A 15776-nucleotide genomic window follows, 5' to 3' on the forward strand; every position below is an offset into this window, starting at 1 on the left:
TATACTCCTATCAAGAGTACACAAAACACAGAGAATGATGCTTCACACAAGTGGGTGCTAAAGCAGAGGGTGGTGAAAGACCTCTTTGGAGAGTGGGGCACGTCACACACAAACTTTTTTACAATCCAAGAAAACACAAAATACCAAAGCTTTGCCTCCAGATACCCCACACCAATAGTAGATATGCGTTTCGTCTAATTCCAATGATACTGCACTACTATACCACTAATATAGAAATGCAAACAGATGCACATAAACCTAATCTTAATAGCATCCCAGTAAGCCAGACAAACATGGTTTCAGGATCTAGTAGAAATGGCACAGTACAGGTACATAATACTGCCTGCACATCACAACCTGCTGACAATACATGGTGATTAGGTATACCAGTCCTAACCAGCCACCCTGAGCCTAGCAGCATGTTTCCTGAGTACTGAATGTTTGGTCACCTTGGGCCCAAAGACAAACCACAAATAAGTGTTATACTGCAAAGGCGAACAGATTCATACACTAGTGTAACAAGAAAAGCTTTGTAGGAGCTGGACACAGGGCGTTATAGTTGTCACGTACCTGGTGCATTTACTCTACGAGAAACTCTCCTACCCCTCATTTAATTTACACTAGATGGCCATAGTGGCATATAGAAATGGAGTAGTATGGTGAAGCTGCGTTACCACACCAATTATGAAACATTTCGTACCTGTAGTAATGCTGATCACCCAAGAAGATGAGATACATTCTGACCATAGCACCATCATTGGTTAGATGAGTGACCATGTCAAAAAATAAGTTGTCCCGGCCATCACACTGTGCAGGGGGTTCAATACTCTGGGTTTTTCCCATAGGTGCCATCATTTGTGCTAAATGTTCCATCTAATGAAATGTTGTATAGAGCACATGTTCACAATGAGTAACTTAAGATCAAAGTTTCAAATAATGATCTAGTTGTCATCAACTATTGCTAACAAACATTCTTTATCTTCATAGTTACAGCTAATCAATTCCAATGAACCTGGTGTTATAATGTTCAAGACTGATGTGCTGAAATGCAGAGTTGCTCTTAACCCTAATACGAATCAGACATTGCAGCTAAAAGTTACACCTGAAAATGCAGGGCAGTGGAAGCCAGAGGAGCTGCAAAATTTAGAGAAATTCTTTGAAACAAGGGTATGTAATGGTGTAGTGTATTTATGTTTTATATGTAAGGTTGCATTAAAGTTTACTTTGCAAAAGTAACAATGTTATGTTTTTTAGGTTGCCGGGCCACCATTTAAAGCAAACACGTTAATAGCTTTTACAAAGTTATTAGGGGCCCCTACGCACATCCTCAGAGATTGTGTGCACATTATGAAACTAGAATTGGTAAGTCTTTTCATTTCACACACAAGAAGCCATATATATTGTATTTCAGTGTATTTTATTTTCTGTAAAAAATTTCCAAAGCACCACAACTTACAATGTTTTGTCAAATGCACTTTGCAAAGTTTATTCAGTATGTGTGTTATATTTAGTGCAGATTACCACCTGACATTGGAAGGTAAGTCCCACCAAGTGTGTGGAAAGCTGTGCTCACCCGACACCATGAACAACAATATGTAGACCAAATATGAGCACTAGCACCATATAGTTTACAGTTGTCTATTTGACTAATGCAAGTACAAAGTGTATTCTGTGCCAGCTCAGCTTAGTACAGTGTATAGTTTCTGTGTAAACAGTGTGCAGCAACGGTTGTCTTCTGGGGGTATACCTAATTTAAAAGGTAAATCCCTGTGTATGTGTGTAAGGTCTATGAAAAGTAGGCCATAGTCCTGTCAAGGGGCTAGCTTAAATCTTTTTTTTTTTAAATATGGTGTTTCTGGATACACAGTACTAGATGTTCCAAAATGCCTAATATTTGACTATTCTGCACTAACACAGATAATGTAACAGATTTGTAGGCAATCTGTAAGTAGGTGCTTACCTTGGACGTCACGTGGAAACAGTGGTGGCAGCATGATGTGGCAACAGCTTTGGGTAAATCAAAGATTGCAGTTCTTAAAATCGATCCTCCAAATACAGAAAGCACTGAAAAGAAGCAACACAATACAGGGAAACCCTGGTGATTAGGAGGCCTTTTGCCATATGTTATCAGAATTTGCTCTCCTTTGTTACCAAATGTTCAAGGATGCTGCAACTAGGCAACAAGCTACTGTGACAGAGTGCCTGAAGCATTTCTCATTGAGAATGAAACTTGTCCTCCTACTAACATGTACATCTTGGAAATAGATAAAAAGCCTAAAACAGGAGCAAAACTGCAAAAGTTATTGGGCTGGGATAGGGGCTTGTGTAGGACACAACCATTTTCCAAGGCCTGCGCCAAGAAGTGGTTGGAAATGGCCCTAGCGTCTACGATTGCTCCTGTGCATCTAAGGCCTTACACAGCTGTTTTCGATAGGATGAAGCTTGTAATGCCATAAAATTACTGAAAAAAAACATTGTTAACTAGGGAGGACAGGGCTAAAATGCCCCTGACTCTAAGAATAGTGCTCACAGGATCTGGGTCTCCCACATGGGGGAGTCTAGTTCCCCTGGGAACACTGAGGTTAGCCTCAGTGAAGAGGACCTCCTTTTAGCAAGGATGGTCGAAGGATAGCTCTAGAGCGACCACTCGTGGCTATAGAGAAGGAGAAATCAGAACTGGGACTAGCACCAATTAATGGTGGCAGCAACTTAGTAAATATGGACAGAGAACACTCTGACACCCCTAAAATCCCCAAGTATGAGGAAGGTGATGAGATCACTGAATAGTTCACAGCCTATGAGAGGGCCTGTGGAACCAGAAGATTGAAGAAGAGTCACTGAGGACCACTCCTTTGGGAACTGTTCACTGGTAAGTGTAGGGATAGGCTCTTCACACTATCTAGTGCAGATGCTGAATCCTATGACCACATGAAGGCTACCCTAATTAAGGGCTTTGGATTCACCACTGAGGATTATAGAATTTGGTTCAGGGAGGCTCCCAAAAACTCCAGCCAATCCTGGGTTGATTTTGTAGACTACTCAGTGAAAACACTAGATGGCTGGACAACTAGAAATGGAGTGCATGACTATGATGGGCTTTATAATTTGTTTATGAAAGAACATCTTTTAAGTAACTGCTTCAGTGACAAGTTGCATCAGTATCTGGTAGACGTAGGTCCAATTTCTCCCCAAGACCATTGGCTCAAGAGTAGGGTGACCAAGACTTTCACATGGGTACAAAGGTAAGAACTTTGATCCCTTTGTTAGATTGTTTCTCTCCGCTGTCTGGTTCGAACGTGTGTTCCTCTTGCTCCGGTTTCTCAGCTCAATACAGTCCAAAACGGTATTCTCTTTGTCTTTCTATTGCCGTTGGTATTGTTTCGATCACGTATTCTTCCATACTCTGTCTTCAGTTCCACTTTACACCAGGAATAGATTTTTACTTCTGGGCAGATGCGGCCCTCTCCGGGCCCTTTTCGGGTCTAGCTCCTCCACATGCCATCTAACTATGCAGCTCTAATGGAACGGGCTCCATTTTGGTTTTGCCCTTAATGTCACTCCAAATTTCCACACACCGATCACTACCAAGTGTGTAATTTGAGTCTCTCCCCCGACCACAGCGAGCAGACCTGCGGAGCATGCTGTTCATTTCGATCGAAAGAGACACTCTGATATCAAAGATCGCGTTGAATGGAAATGTGGTCTTGCACTCCAGCCGAAACACCGGACATCTTCAGCGAGGAGCATGCACAGGAAGAGCTGGAGCAAGAACAAGCCTTCTCCATTCAAGACTCGGACTCAGATGTACAATCTGACATTGAGAGTCAACCGTTGAAGTTGGCACAAACCTTGAGTAAAAGACTCTTACACCGTCAGTTAAAACTACATCAAAAGAGGTCACCGGTCCACCACTGCTTTTCAGCCATAGTCTGAGTCGAGACACTCATTTGGATGCCCCGCCTTCAGGCTTGGCACCGAAAAAAGCCATAGATATATCTTTGGCATAAACCTCGCACCTCAACATCTGCTCCAACACAACCAAAATTACATTGTGCTTCGTAGTCACCCCTTTTGGTATCGACCATTTTGACACACTGAAGAAGAAAAAACAACGATTCACAGTTTTGGCACCAAAAACATACCATACACCAAAGGCTTTGGAACTGAAAAAATAAAATCTTTAAAAAAATTAAAGACCTCTTTGCATTCTGGAGACTCTCCAACCACCCCTTCACCTCTCAAGGCAATATTAGAAGTTATGGACACTCGTCAGTGCAGTCTTCAAATTGAGGAGGGACCAGGATGGATTATAACATCACCTCCTCTCCCTCTAAAGTGGAAATTGACATTTCAAGCAGCGCTTGACTCCTCTCCACCCCCAAAAAAGACTACAAAGGAAAAGACTCCTTTCTTTACTCAGCCTTCTCCTCAACCCTCTCCACCTACTTCTCCACAGCATCCTCCTCCACCAACATGTCCCCCTCCTTTAAAGTTCACACCACCTACTTCGCCACTGAGTTGGGCTCATGATTTGGGAGATACATTAGACGATCCTGACCCCTGGGATACATTTGATCCAGATCAAATTACACCTAATGATCCGGATCTCTATCCAGCTAGACCATCACACCCTGAGGATTCCACCTCATATCAACAGGTTATAGCCAGGGCAGCAGCAGTTCACAATGTACATATGTGCACAGATCCAATAGGAGAGGTTTTATTTTTTATTTTACAGCCTTGGCAAAACACACAAGGAAAGTCAATTTCTTCAAATGCTCCCAGGCATGCGGGCAATATACTTAAAGTGCCAGTTAGATCAAGAGTTATCACTCCCAGGGTGTATAAAAAATTACAAGGCTGAACCCACTGACCCTTTATTTATAAAAGCACAGATCCTTCCAGCCTCTATTGTTGTCTCTACTGCTCGCATAAGGGCTAATAGCAAATCAACAGAAGACGCACATCCTCCTAACAAGGACAGCAAAAAATTTGATGCAGCAGGTAAGAGAGTGGCAGCTCAAGCAGCCAATCACTGCTGGATTGCTAACGCCCAGGCGTTACCATCACAGTACGATAGAGCTCACTGGGATGCCATGGAGGAACTTGTACTATACCTCTCTGAGGAACACCATAAAAGGGGTGTAGAAATTGTAGTTGAAGGACATACGGTTTCAAATAATTCAATTAGATGTGCGCTCGATGCTGCAGATACAGTGGCATGCAGTATTAATACCTGCATCTTCATTAGACGACATGCCTGGCTCAGATGCTCAGGTTTTAATCCAGAGGTTCAGCAGACAGCGTTGAATATGCCCTTTGATAAAGAGCATGTAGGTGGCTGGCCTGGCTTATAGTGGGTGCTTGATGGTACTTACACCTTGTGCCAGCTCCAGTTGTCCCTTATTAGTAGATTAGTAGTGTTTTAGCAGCTTAGGCTGATAGAGGTAGCTATAACAGAGCAGCTTAGGCTGAACTAGGAGACATGCAAAGCTCCTACTATACCACTTATATCATACAGCACTATATCATAAGAATCACAATACTAGAGTTACTAAAAATAAAGGTACTTTATTTTAGTGACAATATGCCAAGAATATCTCAGAGGATATACTCCCTTAGGAGGTAAGTAAAATACACAAAATATACACACAAACCAAAATCAGGTAAGTAAACAGTTAGAAAAGTAGTGCAAACACTGTAGAATACAATAGGATGCAGTAGGCCTAGGGGCAACACAAACCATATACTAAGAAAGTGGAATGCGAACCACTTAGGGACCCGAGGCCTAGTGTAGTGTGTAGAGGGTCGCTGGGAGTGTTAGAAAACATTAAGGGTGTCCAAGATACCCCAACCCAAGACCCTGAAAAGTAGGAGTAAAGTTACTCTACTTCCCCAGAAACAAACTAAAGTCGTGAGGAGATTCTGCAAAGACAACAACTGACTCCAAAGCACTGAAGACGGATTCCTGGACCTGAGGACCTGTAAAGGAAGGGGACCAAGTCAAAGAGTCACGTAAGTGTCCAGGGGATGCAGGAGCCCACTAAACCCTGGATGAAGGTGCAAAGTGGCTGCCTCCGGGTGGAAGAAGCTGAAGATTCTGCAACAACGGAAGATGCCAGGAACTTCTCCTTTGCACAGAAGATGTCCCACGGCGTACTGGAGGATGCAGAGTTGTTTCCACGCAGAAAGACCACAATCAAGCCTTGCTAGCTGCAAAGGTCGCGGTTGAAGAAAATGGGTGCTGTCCAGGCCCAGGAAGGACCAGGATGTCGCCCCTTGGAGGAGGAGACAGAGGGGGCACTCAGCAGCACAGAGAGCCCACGCAGAAGCTGGCAGCACCCACAGAAGCACTTGAACAGGTGTTCAAGAAATCTGAGCACAGCGGTCGTCTCAACACTACAAAGGAGGGTCCCACGAAGCCGGTGGTCAACTGAGCGAGTTGAGCAATGCAGGACGGAGTGCTGGGGATCTGGGCTATGCTGTGCATGAAGGATTCCTTGCAAAAGTGCACAGAAGTCCTAGCAGCTGTAGTTCACGCAGTACACTGGATTACTGTCTGCCATGGGGAGGCAAGGACTTACCTCCACCAAATTTGGACAGAAGGACCACTGGACTGACGGGGTCACTTGGATCCAGCTCCTGTGTTCCAGGGACCATGCTTGTCGAGATGAGAGGGGACCCATAGGACCGGTGAAGCAGAAGTTTGGTGCCTGCGTTAGCAGGGGGAAGATTCAGTCGACCCACTGGAGATTTCTTCTTGGCTTCCAGTGCAGGGTGAAAGCAGACAGCCCTCAGAGAATGCATCACCAGGAAACAGTTGAGAAAGCCGGCAGGATTAGGCACTACAATGTTGCTGGCAGTCGTCTTGCTACTTTGTTGCGGTTTTGCAGGTGTCCTGGAGCAGTCAGCAGTCGATCCTTGGCAGAAGTCGAAGAGAGAGATGCAGAGGAACTCCAGTGAGCTCTTGCATTTGATATCTGAAGAAAAACCCACTGGAGAGACCCTAAATAGCCCTCAGAAGAGGATTGGCCACCTAACCAGGGAAACACCTATCAGGAGGGGTCTCTGACGTCACCTGCTGGCACCGGCCACTCAGAGGCCTCCATTGTGCCCTCACACCTCTGCATTCAAGATGGCAGAGGTCTGGGACACACTGGAGGAGCGGAGCTCTGGGCACCACCCCTGGGGTGGTGATGGACAGGGGAGTGGTCACTCCCCTTTCCTTTGTCCAGTTTCGCGCCAGAGCAGGGGCTGGGGGATCCCTGAACCAGTGGAGACTGGTTAATGCAAGGAGGGCACCATCTGTGCCCTTCAGAGCATTCCCAGAGGCCAGGAGAGGCTACTTCTCTCAGGCCCTTAACACCTTAACACCCTCTCTCAGAGGAAATCCTTTGTTCTGCCTTCCTCGGACTGGGAAGCCCAGACCCCAGGAGGGCAGAAGCCTGCCTGTGGGTTGGCAGTAGCGGTAGCTGCAGTGAAAACCCCAAAGAGCTAGTTTGGCAGTACCCGGGGTCCATGCTGGAGCCCCGGGGATGCATGGGATTGGCACCCCAATACCAGATTTTGCATGGGGGGACAATTCCATGATCTTAGACATGTTACATGGCCATGTTCCTATGGGTGGCAAAAGAAATGCTGCAGCCCATAGGGATCTCCTGGAACCCCAATGCCCTGGGTACCTAGGTACCATATACTAGGGAATTATAAGGGTGTTCCAGTGTGCCAATTAGAATTGGTGAAAATGGTCACTAGCCTGCAGTGACAATTTTAAAAGCAGAGAGAGCATAAGCACTGAGGTTCTGGTTATCAGAGCTTCAGTGACACAGTTAGGCACCACACAGGGAACACATTCTTAGGCCGCAAACTATGAGCACTGGGGTCTTGGCTAGCAGGATCCCAGTGAGACAGGCAAAAACAAACTGACACACAAGTAAAAATGGGGGTAACATGCCAGGCAAGATGGTACTTTCCTACAGAGTATTTATTTGACTCACAAGAAACCTCCCAGCCCACACCACTCCTTTGGGGGGGGGAAGGTTACAAACTTTTTACCCGCAATGGTCTCAAACTACCGCAGATTAATGGGCACTTTCCATTATCCAAAATGGTTACTGTTTGGCGCTCACTTCCACTCCACTCTTTTCCAAGAGGAACTACACACTCTTCTTCTCAAAGGGGCCATAAAATCAGTGCCATTACAGGACCAGGGTACATGAGTGTAAGGAAATGCCTTCCTTGGCATGGGGACCCCCTGACTTTTTGCCTTTTGTTGATACCAGTTATGATTGAAAGTGTGCTGGGACCCTGCTAACCAGGCCCCAGCACCAGGGTTCTTTCCCTAAACTGTACCTTGTCCCTCGTAAATCGTACCCCTGGTACCAAGGGCCCTGTTGCCAGGGAAGGTCTCTAAGGGCCGCAGCATGTCTTGCCACCCTGGGGACCCCTCACTCAGCACAAGCACACTGCCTCACAGCTTGTGTGTGCTGGTTGGGAGAAAATGACTAAGTCGACATGGCACTCCCCTCATAGTGCCATGCCCACCTCCCACTGCCTGTGGCATAGGTAATTCACCTCTCTAGCAGGCCTTACAGCCCTAAGGCAGGGTGCACTATACCACAGGTGAAGGCATAAGTGCATGAGCACTATGCCCCTACAGTGTCAAAGCATTATGGATAAATGTAGTAATCTCCATTATTGTTCCATATTATGAAAGCGATCATCTTCTAACATTACACAATGCTAGTTACAATTTCAATTGTGATTGTCATTTTTTACTCCTAATGATATCGGATGACATGAAAACATTTTCATTTCCATTCATAACGTTAATATTCTCATATTTTAAAATTCATTATATTTTTTTAATATTCATTGTATGGATAGAATTAGCAACCTTCATTGATGGTCACAATAGCCTCCTTCTGAAGACAATCATCTCCCAAACCACCGAGCAATAATCACAATCTCAAAATATAACAAGATGAAATAGCTAGTACCAGTGGAATAAAAATATTATTATCCACAATTAACTATTTACACAATTAATACGGTCAGGCAGTAAAGTGCAGTAGAAATGGATATCTCAATGTTATGCTGACCACATTAGTGCAAATCACCCAATAAAGTGCCCAATGTTAGGTGTATCAATATAAAGATAAAAATAATAATAATTGAAATAGTGCAAATCACATAATAAAGTGCATAAAGCCAAGTGCTTTAACGTATGGGAGTCCATCATAGTGCAAATCATGCAATAAAGTGCTAAGTCTCGGGTACATCCATACCAAAATGGCCCCATTGGTACCAATTAAGCAATAAGGTGCTGAGGATCAAGTGATGATCAAAGCATCTCAAATGGTACATAGTAACATGGTGTTAACAGTTAGATACACTTTAAATGACGTTAGTAATTCAGGAGATACAAATTCAACATGAGAGCCATTAAGTGCAACAGTGTGCATCATCGTAAATGTACAACTAGTTCAACATCCAAATTGTGTTGAATGGGAGTCCATAATAGTGCAAATCATGCAATAAAGTGCTAAGTCTCGGGTACATCCATACCAAGATGGCCCAATTGGTACCACATAAGCAATAAAGTGCAGAGAATTAAGTGGGTTTCAAAGTGGCTCAAATGGTACACAGTTAGTAACATGGTGTTAACCGTCAGATACACTTTAGATGAAGTTAATAATTCGAGAGATCCAAATTCAATATGAGAGCCATAGAGTACAGCAGTGTGTATCTGTGTAAATGTACATACAGTTCAGCATTCAAATTGTGTCCATATGGGGCTTCAATCCCCAACAATAATATTAATCTGGATTCCTCCCTCCGTAATGTTTTTTCCCTATCACCTCCTCTTGGATGTAACTTAATATATTTTATACCGAAATATCCAAAGGTATTCAGGAATCAAGCATGATACTTATAAAAGTGAACTGCCAAAGGATAACTTCTATCACCATTCACAGTTGCTCTCATATGTTGAAGGATCCTGATCTTTAACTTCTTGGTGGTGCTACGTATGCACAATTTATTACATCTACATTTTAAAGCATAGATCACGTGGTCCGTGCTACAGGTGATACTCTCCTGGATGGATATAGTCCACCCCTCAAATGTATGATAACTCTTACATATTGACACGCCTTACAAGAACGGCATCCATGAAAACCCAGGATATTTTTTGCCAACCAATTCTCATTCCTTGTATTTGTGTCCAGGAAGGTAGATGTTAAGTTGTCCCCTAGAGATCTAGACTTCTTCAAATTTATGTGTGGTCCTGCTTGCAGTATTGTTCTCAAGTGCTTATCTCTATTTAATACTTGGCAATTCCTATGGAATATCTTTGAACATTGGACTGTGGTGCTGAGTCATGCATGAGAAGCAACCTTTTAACATTACCTCTATGCTCATTTGGACCTTCCTCTCGAAGATATAACAGTTGTGCTCTTGATTTCATATCCACCCTTTGCTTCGCATACTTAAGCACACTCGTGAGGTATCCTCATTGCGCAAATCTGTTCATCATATCTAATGACTCCCTATTATACTCATCATTGGTGGAACAAACTCCTTTGGCTCTCAATAATTGACCATGTGGAATACTCCACTTAAGGGCATCAGGATGACCACTATTGTCATGTAGCAAATTGGTGGCAGTTGGTTTCCTATGTATTCTGTCACTAGTTGGTTATTAAGGACCAGCATTTCAGCATCCAAAAATTCACAATGCGTTCTACTATATGAACTTGTGAACCGTAGATTATTCTCGTTTTGATTCAATTTTGCAACATAGGAGCACAAATCCATCTTGTGTCACACAGATATATCTTGGTCAGAATGATCAAATGTGTTGTTAAAAGGAGCAACAGTGCTCATCCTTTAGGGCAAAGTGTTTCTGTGGCAAACAAAAATTGAAGATGGTAACACTCCAGAAGATAATTCTGGTAGTTACAAAAATAAGAGTGGCTGGTTTCATGAGATTTTCAGAATGCTTTTGTTTTCACATCTGATCGGCGTGCTTCAGACAGTGTCAGGCATGTATATAGGGGAGGAGAGAGTGTGTAGGAACATTATTTTCTATTCTTCCTTTTGTAATAGCATTCCTGAGAGTGTTAATGAATGTAACATGGTGGTAGGGGCTCTCCATATCAGACCAGGCGTGCACGTCTGTTGAGTTCATGGGCTCAAGATGTGAGCATACACTAAAAATAAAACAGGACAATTGTCTTTTTATATGACATGAGGTTCTCTATTAATGAAATAAAGTGATGAATTGTTAGGGTGCAGATTGCATTTAATAAGAGCAATCTAGATAAAATCAGGAACCCAGCCTTCTTGTTATTGCGAAGAACTCACACTTAGACCCATCTCTCTCCTTGTCTATTACACGTGCATTCCTTGCGTTTCACTCCTGGCAATAAAACCTGTTACTTCTCTCACGCAACGTAGTTTGAAAGTTCACGTTTCACTCTGGATCACTTATTAATCACAAATCATTTTACACAAGAAGTGCTCTTTACACTGCTTACACTGATACTTTCTAGGACTCATGGCAGAGAACAGCTCCCCACCTCCCTCCTCACACTTCACACTATATGATCATTACTCATTTTCATGCTCATGATCATGTGAATGCCATCCCTCTTAAGCTTGTATCCATGTGGCGTTGACTCCAGAGTGACCCAAAAAAAGTGTGTGCTAACATTACTTAAGATGCATCTTATCCCACTTGTTAAATGGGAATAACAAGATTTTCTAACATAGTCGTTGTAGGAAGGTACCCTCTTTTTGGTATGGTTACCCCCACTTTTTGCCTGCTGTCAGTGTGATTTTGACTGTGTTCATTGGGATCCTGATAACCAGGACCACAGTGACTGTGTTAGCTCCCTCTAAGTTTGGTTGTCCCTGACTTTCTGTACCCCACAATTGGCATACTGGTTCCCCCATGTAAGTCCCTAGTATATGGCACCTAGGTACTCAGGGCATTGGGGCATCAGAGGGTGCAGCATGTATTATGCCTCCCATGGGAGCCCATGGAAAATGTCTCTACAGGCCTGCCATTGCAGCATGTGTGAAAAGGTGCATGTATCCTTTCCCTACAGGTCACTGCACCAGGTCTCTATACATCACCCCTATGGCAGGCCCTCCTAGCCCAGCGGGCAGGGTGCAAGTGCCTGTGTGTGAGGGCACCCCTGCATTGAGTAGAGGTGCCCCCACACACCCCAGCTCCATTTTCCTGCAGTTGAACAGCTGAAGCCCAAGAAGGCAGACTAAAGAATTTCCTGTTGGAAAGGGAGGCAACACCCGCTTCCTTTGGAAATATGTGTTACATGGCTTGAGAGGGGTAGCCTCCCCAAGCCACTGGTATGCTTTGAAGGGCACATTTGGTGCCCTCCCTGCATATTCCGGTTTTCACCAGTCCAGGGACCCCTGGTCCATACTCTGGCACAAAACTGGACAATGGAAAGGGCAGTTACCGCTCCCCTGTCCATCACCACCCAGGGGTGCTGCCCAGAGCTCCTCCAAGTGGCCACTGGATTCTGCCATCTTAAATCCAAAGTGGACAGAGGCCCCTGGGAGCATCTGAGTGGCCAGGTCAGGCAGGTGACATCACAGCCCCCTCCTGATAGGTGGTCACCCTGCTAGGTGACCAATCCCACCTTTAGGGCTATTTAGGGTCTCCCTCTTGGGTGGGTCCTCAGATTCGATGTGGTAGATTCCAGCAGGACTCCTCTGCAATGTTTACTTTGACTTCTGGCCACTGGAATCACAACTGGACTGGACTTCACAGGAACCTACAGTCTGCAGCTCCAGCGACGACTTCGCTCTGCAACATTGTTTCTCCAGCTCCTTCCAGCAACTGCAACATTTCCCCAGCTGTGCATCCTCTGAGGGCGGCAAGGCTTCAGTCTGCACCAAGAAACAAAAAGGAATCTCCCTTGGTGTGAAGGAGTCACATCCCTGCATCCGCAGGCACGAACTGCATCGACGACCAGCCGCATAGATCCTCCTGCAACTCTGCGTGGATCCTGCAAGACAGGTCATGGTCTGGAGTGGTTCCCTCTGTCCCCTCTACCAGCTATCCAACTTGGGAGGTGGTGAGTCTTTGCCTGTCCTTGCAGGACAGTACCCCTGTGTACCTCGACTCTTGCAGCTGCAAGACTTGTTGGCTCTCCTCCCAAGGGATCTTTAGGCTCTGTGTAGCCCCAGCCTCCAGCAGTCTTCTCTGCAATGCGTAGTCTCCTGTGTGCTGCTCCAGCGACGTGGGACTCTTTTCCAGGTGTGCTGAGTGGGCCTCACTGAAACTCCTGTACCTGCTGCCTTTGAGTTGCCTGTGGGGGGGCTGCATCCTCGACTTCTGGCTTTCCTCACTCCTAAGGGTCGCCTAGGACTCCCCTTCTTGGGTTGAGTCCCCTCAGACCTTCATGGTCCCCAGCAGCTCTACAACTCTTCTTCTGCAACTCTTGCCTTTACCAAGGCTTGTTGGTGGTTTTTCCACACCACTGACGGATTGCAGCTCTTGGGACATCGACTGCATCATTTCTGGAACTCTTCCTCTGCTCCTGTGCTGCATAGCTGACTCCTTGTCTTCACCTTTGAGCTGGTCCTGCATCTCCAGAAGGGTGGGTAGTGGCTCCTGCCCCGACCGGACACTCCAACTGGTACTGGACTTGGTCCCCTTCATTTGCAGGTCCTCATCTGTCAGGATCCATCTTCTGTTTCTTCCAGTTTTGCTTGAGTTGTGCACAGTCCTTTTACAAAGTTTCTCTGTGGGTTTGCGAAAAACCAGGTACTTAACTCTTCTCTCCTGGTCGCTGGAGGGCACCCTGGTACTTATATTTTGTGGTTCCTAGTTCCTCCAGCTCCCCTCTACAGATTCCACTTACCTGGGGGGGGGTCTGACTTTCTCATTCAATTTGTTTATTATATGGTATACTCTTTCCCCTAGGGCCTCTATTATTTACTGTTATTTCACTGTTTTCTATTGCTTTCTATGCCCATTCCTGATTATTAAGGTGTATATAATAGTATGTTTACTCACCTGCTAGTACAGTATTGCTTATGCCGTATTTTAGAGGTTGTGTTACTATAATAAAGTACCTTTATTTTTGTAACACTGTGGTTCTTTCATGTGTGTAAGTGCTGTATGATTACAGTGGTATTGCATAAGCTTTCAATGTCTTCTAGATACGTCTTGGCTGCTCATCCACAGCTACCTCTAGAGAGCCCTGGCTTCCTAGACATTGCCTACACCTCACTAATAGGGGATACCTGGTATAAGGTGATAACACTATATGTGCTCACCACACACCAGGCCAGCTTCCTACAGTTGTCATGTTTGAAAGAGGTGTTATTACATTGTTATGAGATTGCAAAAACGACTTCTAAATACCAAAGGGAAAGTGGTTGTTCTTATTACATGTTGCTCATAGTATATTGGTTTACTTTCCTGAAGAAAAACAATAAGGATCAGATTGTTGCCATTACATTTCCAACATACAGGGAGTGCAGAATTATTAGGCAAGTTGTATTTTTGAGGATTAATTTTATTATTGAATAACAACCATGTTCTCAATGAACCCAAAAAACTCATTAATATCAAAGCTGAATATTTTTGGAAGTAGTTTTTAGTTTGTTTTTAGTTTTAGCTATGTTAGGGGGATATCTGTGTGTGCAGGTGACTATCACTGTGCATAATTATTAGGCAACTTAACAAAAAAAAATATATACCCATTTCAATTATTTATTATTACCAGTGAAACCAATATAACATCTCAACATTCACAAATATACATTTCTGACATTCAAAAACAAAACAAAAACAAATCAGTGACCAATATAGCCACCTTTCTTTGCAAGGACACTCAAAAGCCTGCCATCCATGGATTCTGTCAGTGTTTTGATCTGTTCACCATCAACATTGCGTGCAGCAGCAACCACAGCCTCCCAGACACTGTTCAGAGAGGTGTACTGTTTTCCCTCCTTGTAAATCTCACATTTGATGATGGACCACAGGTTCTCAATGGGGTTCAGATCAGGTGAACAAGGAGGCCATGTCATTAGATTTCCTTCTTTTATACCCTTTCTTGCCAGCCACGCTGTGGAGTACTTGGATGCGTGTGATGGAGCATTGTCCTGCATGAAAATCATGTTTTTCTTGAAGGATGCAGACTTCTTCCTGTACCACTGCTTGAAGAAGGTGTCTTCCAGGAACTGGCAGTAGGACTGGGAGTTGAGCTTGACTCCATCCTCAACCCGAAAAGGCCCCACAAGCTCATCTTTGATGATACCAGCCCAAACCAGTACTCCACCTCCACCTTGCTGGCGTCTGAGTCGGACTGGAGCTCTCTGCCCTTTACCAATCCAGCCACGGGCCCATCCATCTGGCCCATCAAGACTCACTCTCATTTCATCAGTCCATAAAACCTTATAAAAATCAGTCTTGAGATATTTCTTGGCCCAGTCTTGACGTTTCAGCTTGTGTGTCTTGTTCAGTGGTGGTCGTCTTTCAGCCTTTCTTACCTTGGCCATGTCTCTGAGTATTGCACACCTTGTGCTTTTGGGCACTCCAGTGATGTTGCAGCTCTGAAATATGGCCAAACTGGTGGCAAGTGGCATCGTGGCAGCTGCACGCTTGACTTTTCTCAGTTCATGGGCAGTTATTTTGCGCCTTGGTTTTTCCACACGCTTCTTGCGACCCTGTTGACTATTTTGAATGAAACGCTTGATTGTTCGATGATCACGCTTCAGAAGCTTTGCAATTT

General features: G+C 44.6%; 1 protein-coding gene across 2 annotated transcripts in view; it reads left to right on the forward strand.

The window, feature by feature from the left end:
- MED14 (mediator complex subunit 14) overlaps nucleotides 1–15776 on the forward strand; it is an 801766-nt gene that overhangs the window by 739896 nt on the left and 46094 nt on the right. For both annotated transcript variants that reach the window (XM_069204216.1, XM_069204217.1), the window contains 2 exons: nucleotides 988–1167; nucleotides 1255–1362. In XM_069204216.1, coding sequence (XP_069060317.1) covers nucleotides 988–1167; nucleotides 1255–1362 — 288 coding nt within the window. The remainder of the gene's footprint in view (nucleotides 1–987; nucleotides 1168–1254; nucleotides 1363–15776) is intronic.

This window comes from Pleurodeles waltl, chromosome 8, assembly GCF_031143425.1.
Source record: "Pleurodeles waltl isolate 20211129_DDA chromosome 8, aPleWal1.hap1.20221129, whole genome shotgun sequence".
Taxonomy (NCBI): domain Eukaryota; kingdom Metazoa; phylum Chordata; class Amphibia; order Caudata; family Salamandridae; genus Pleurodeles; species Pleurodeles waltl.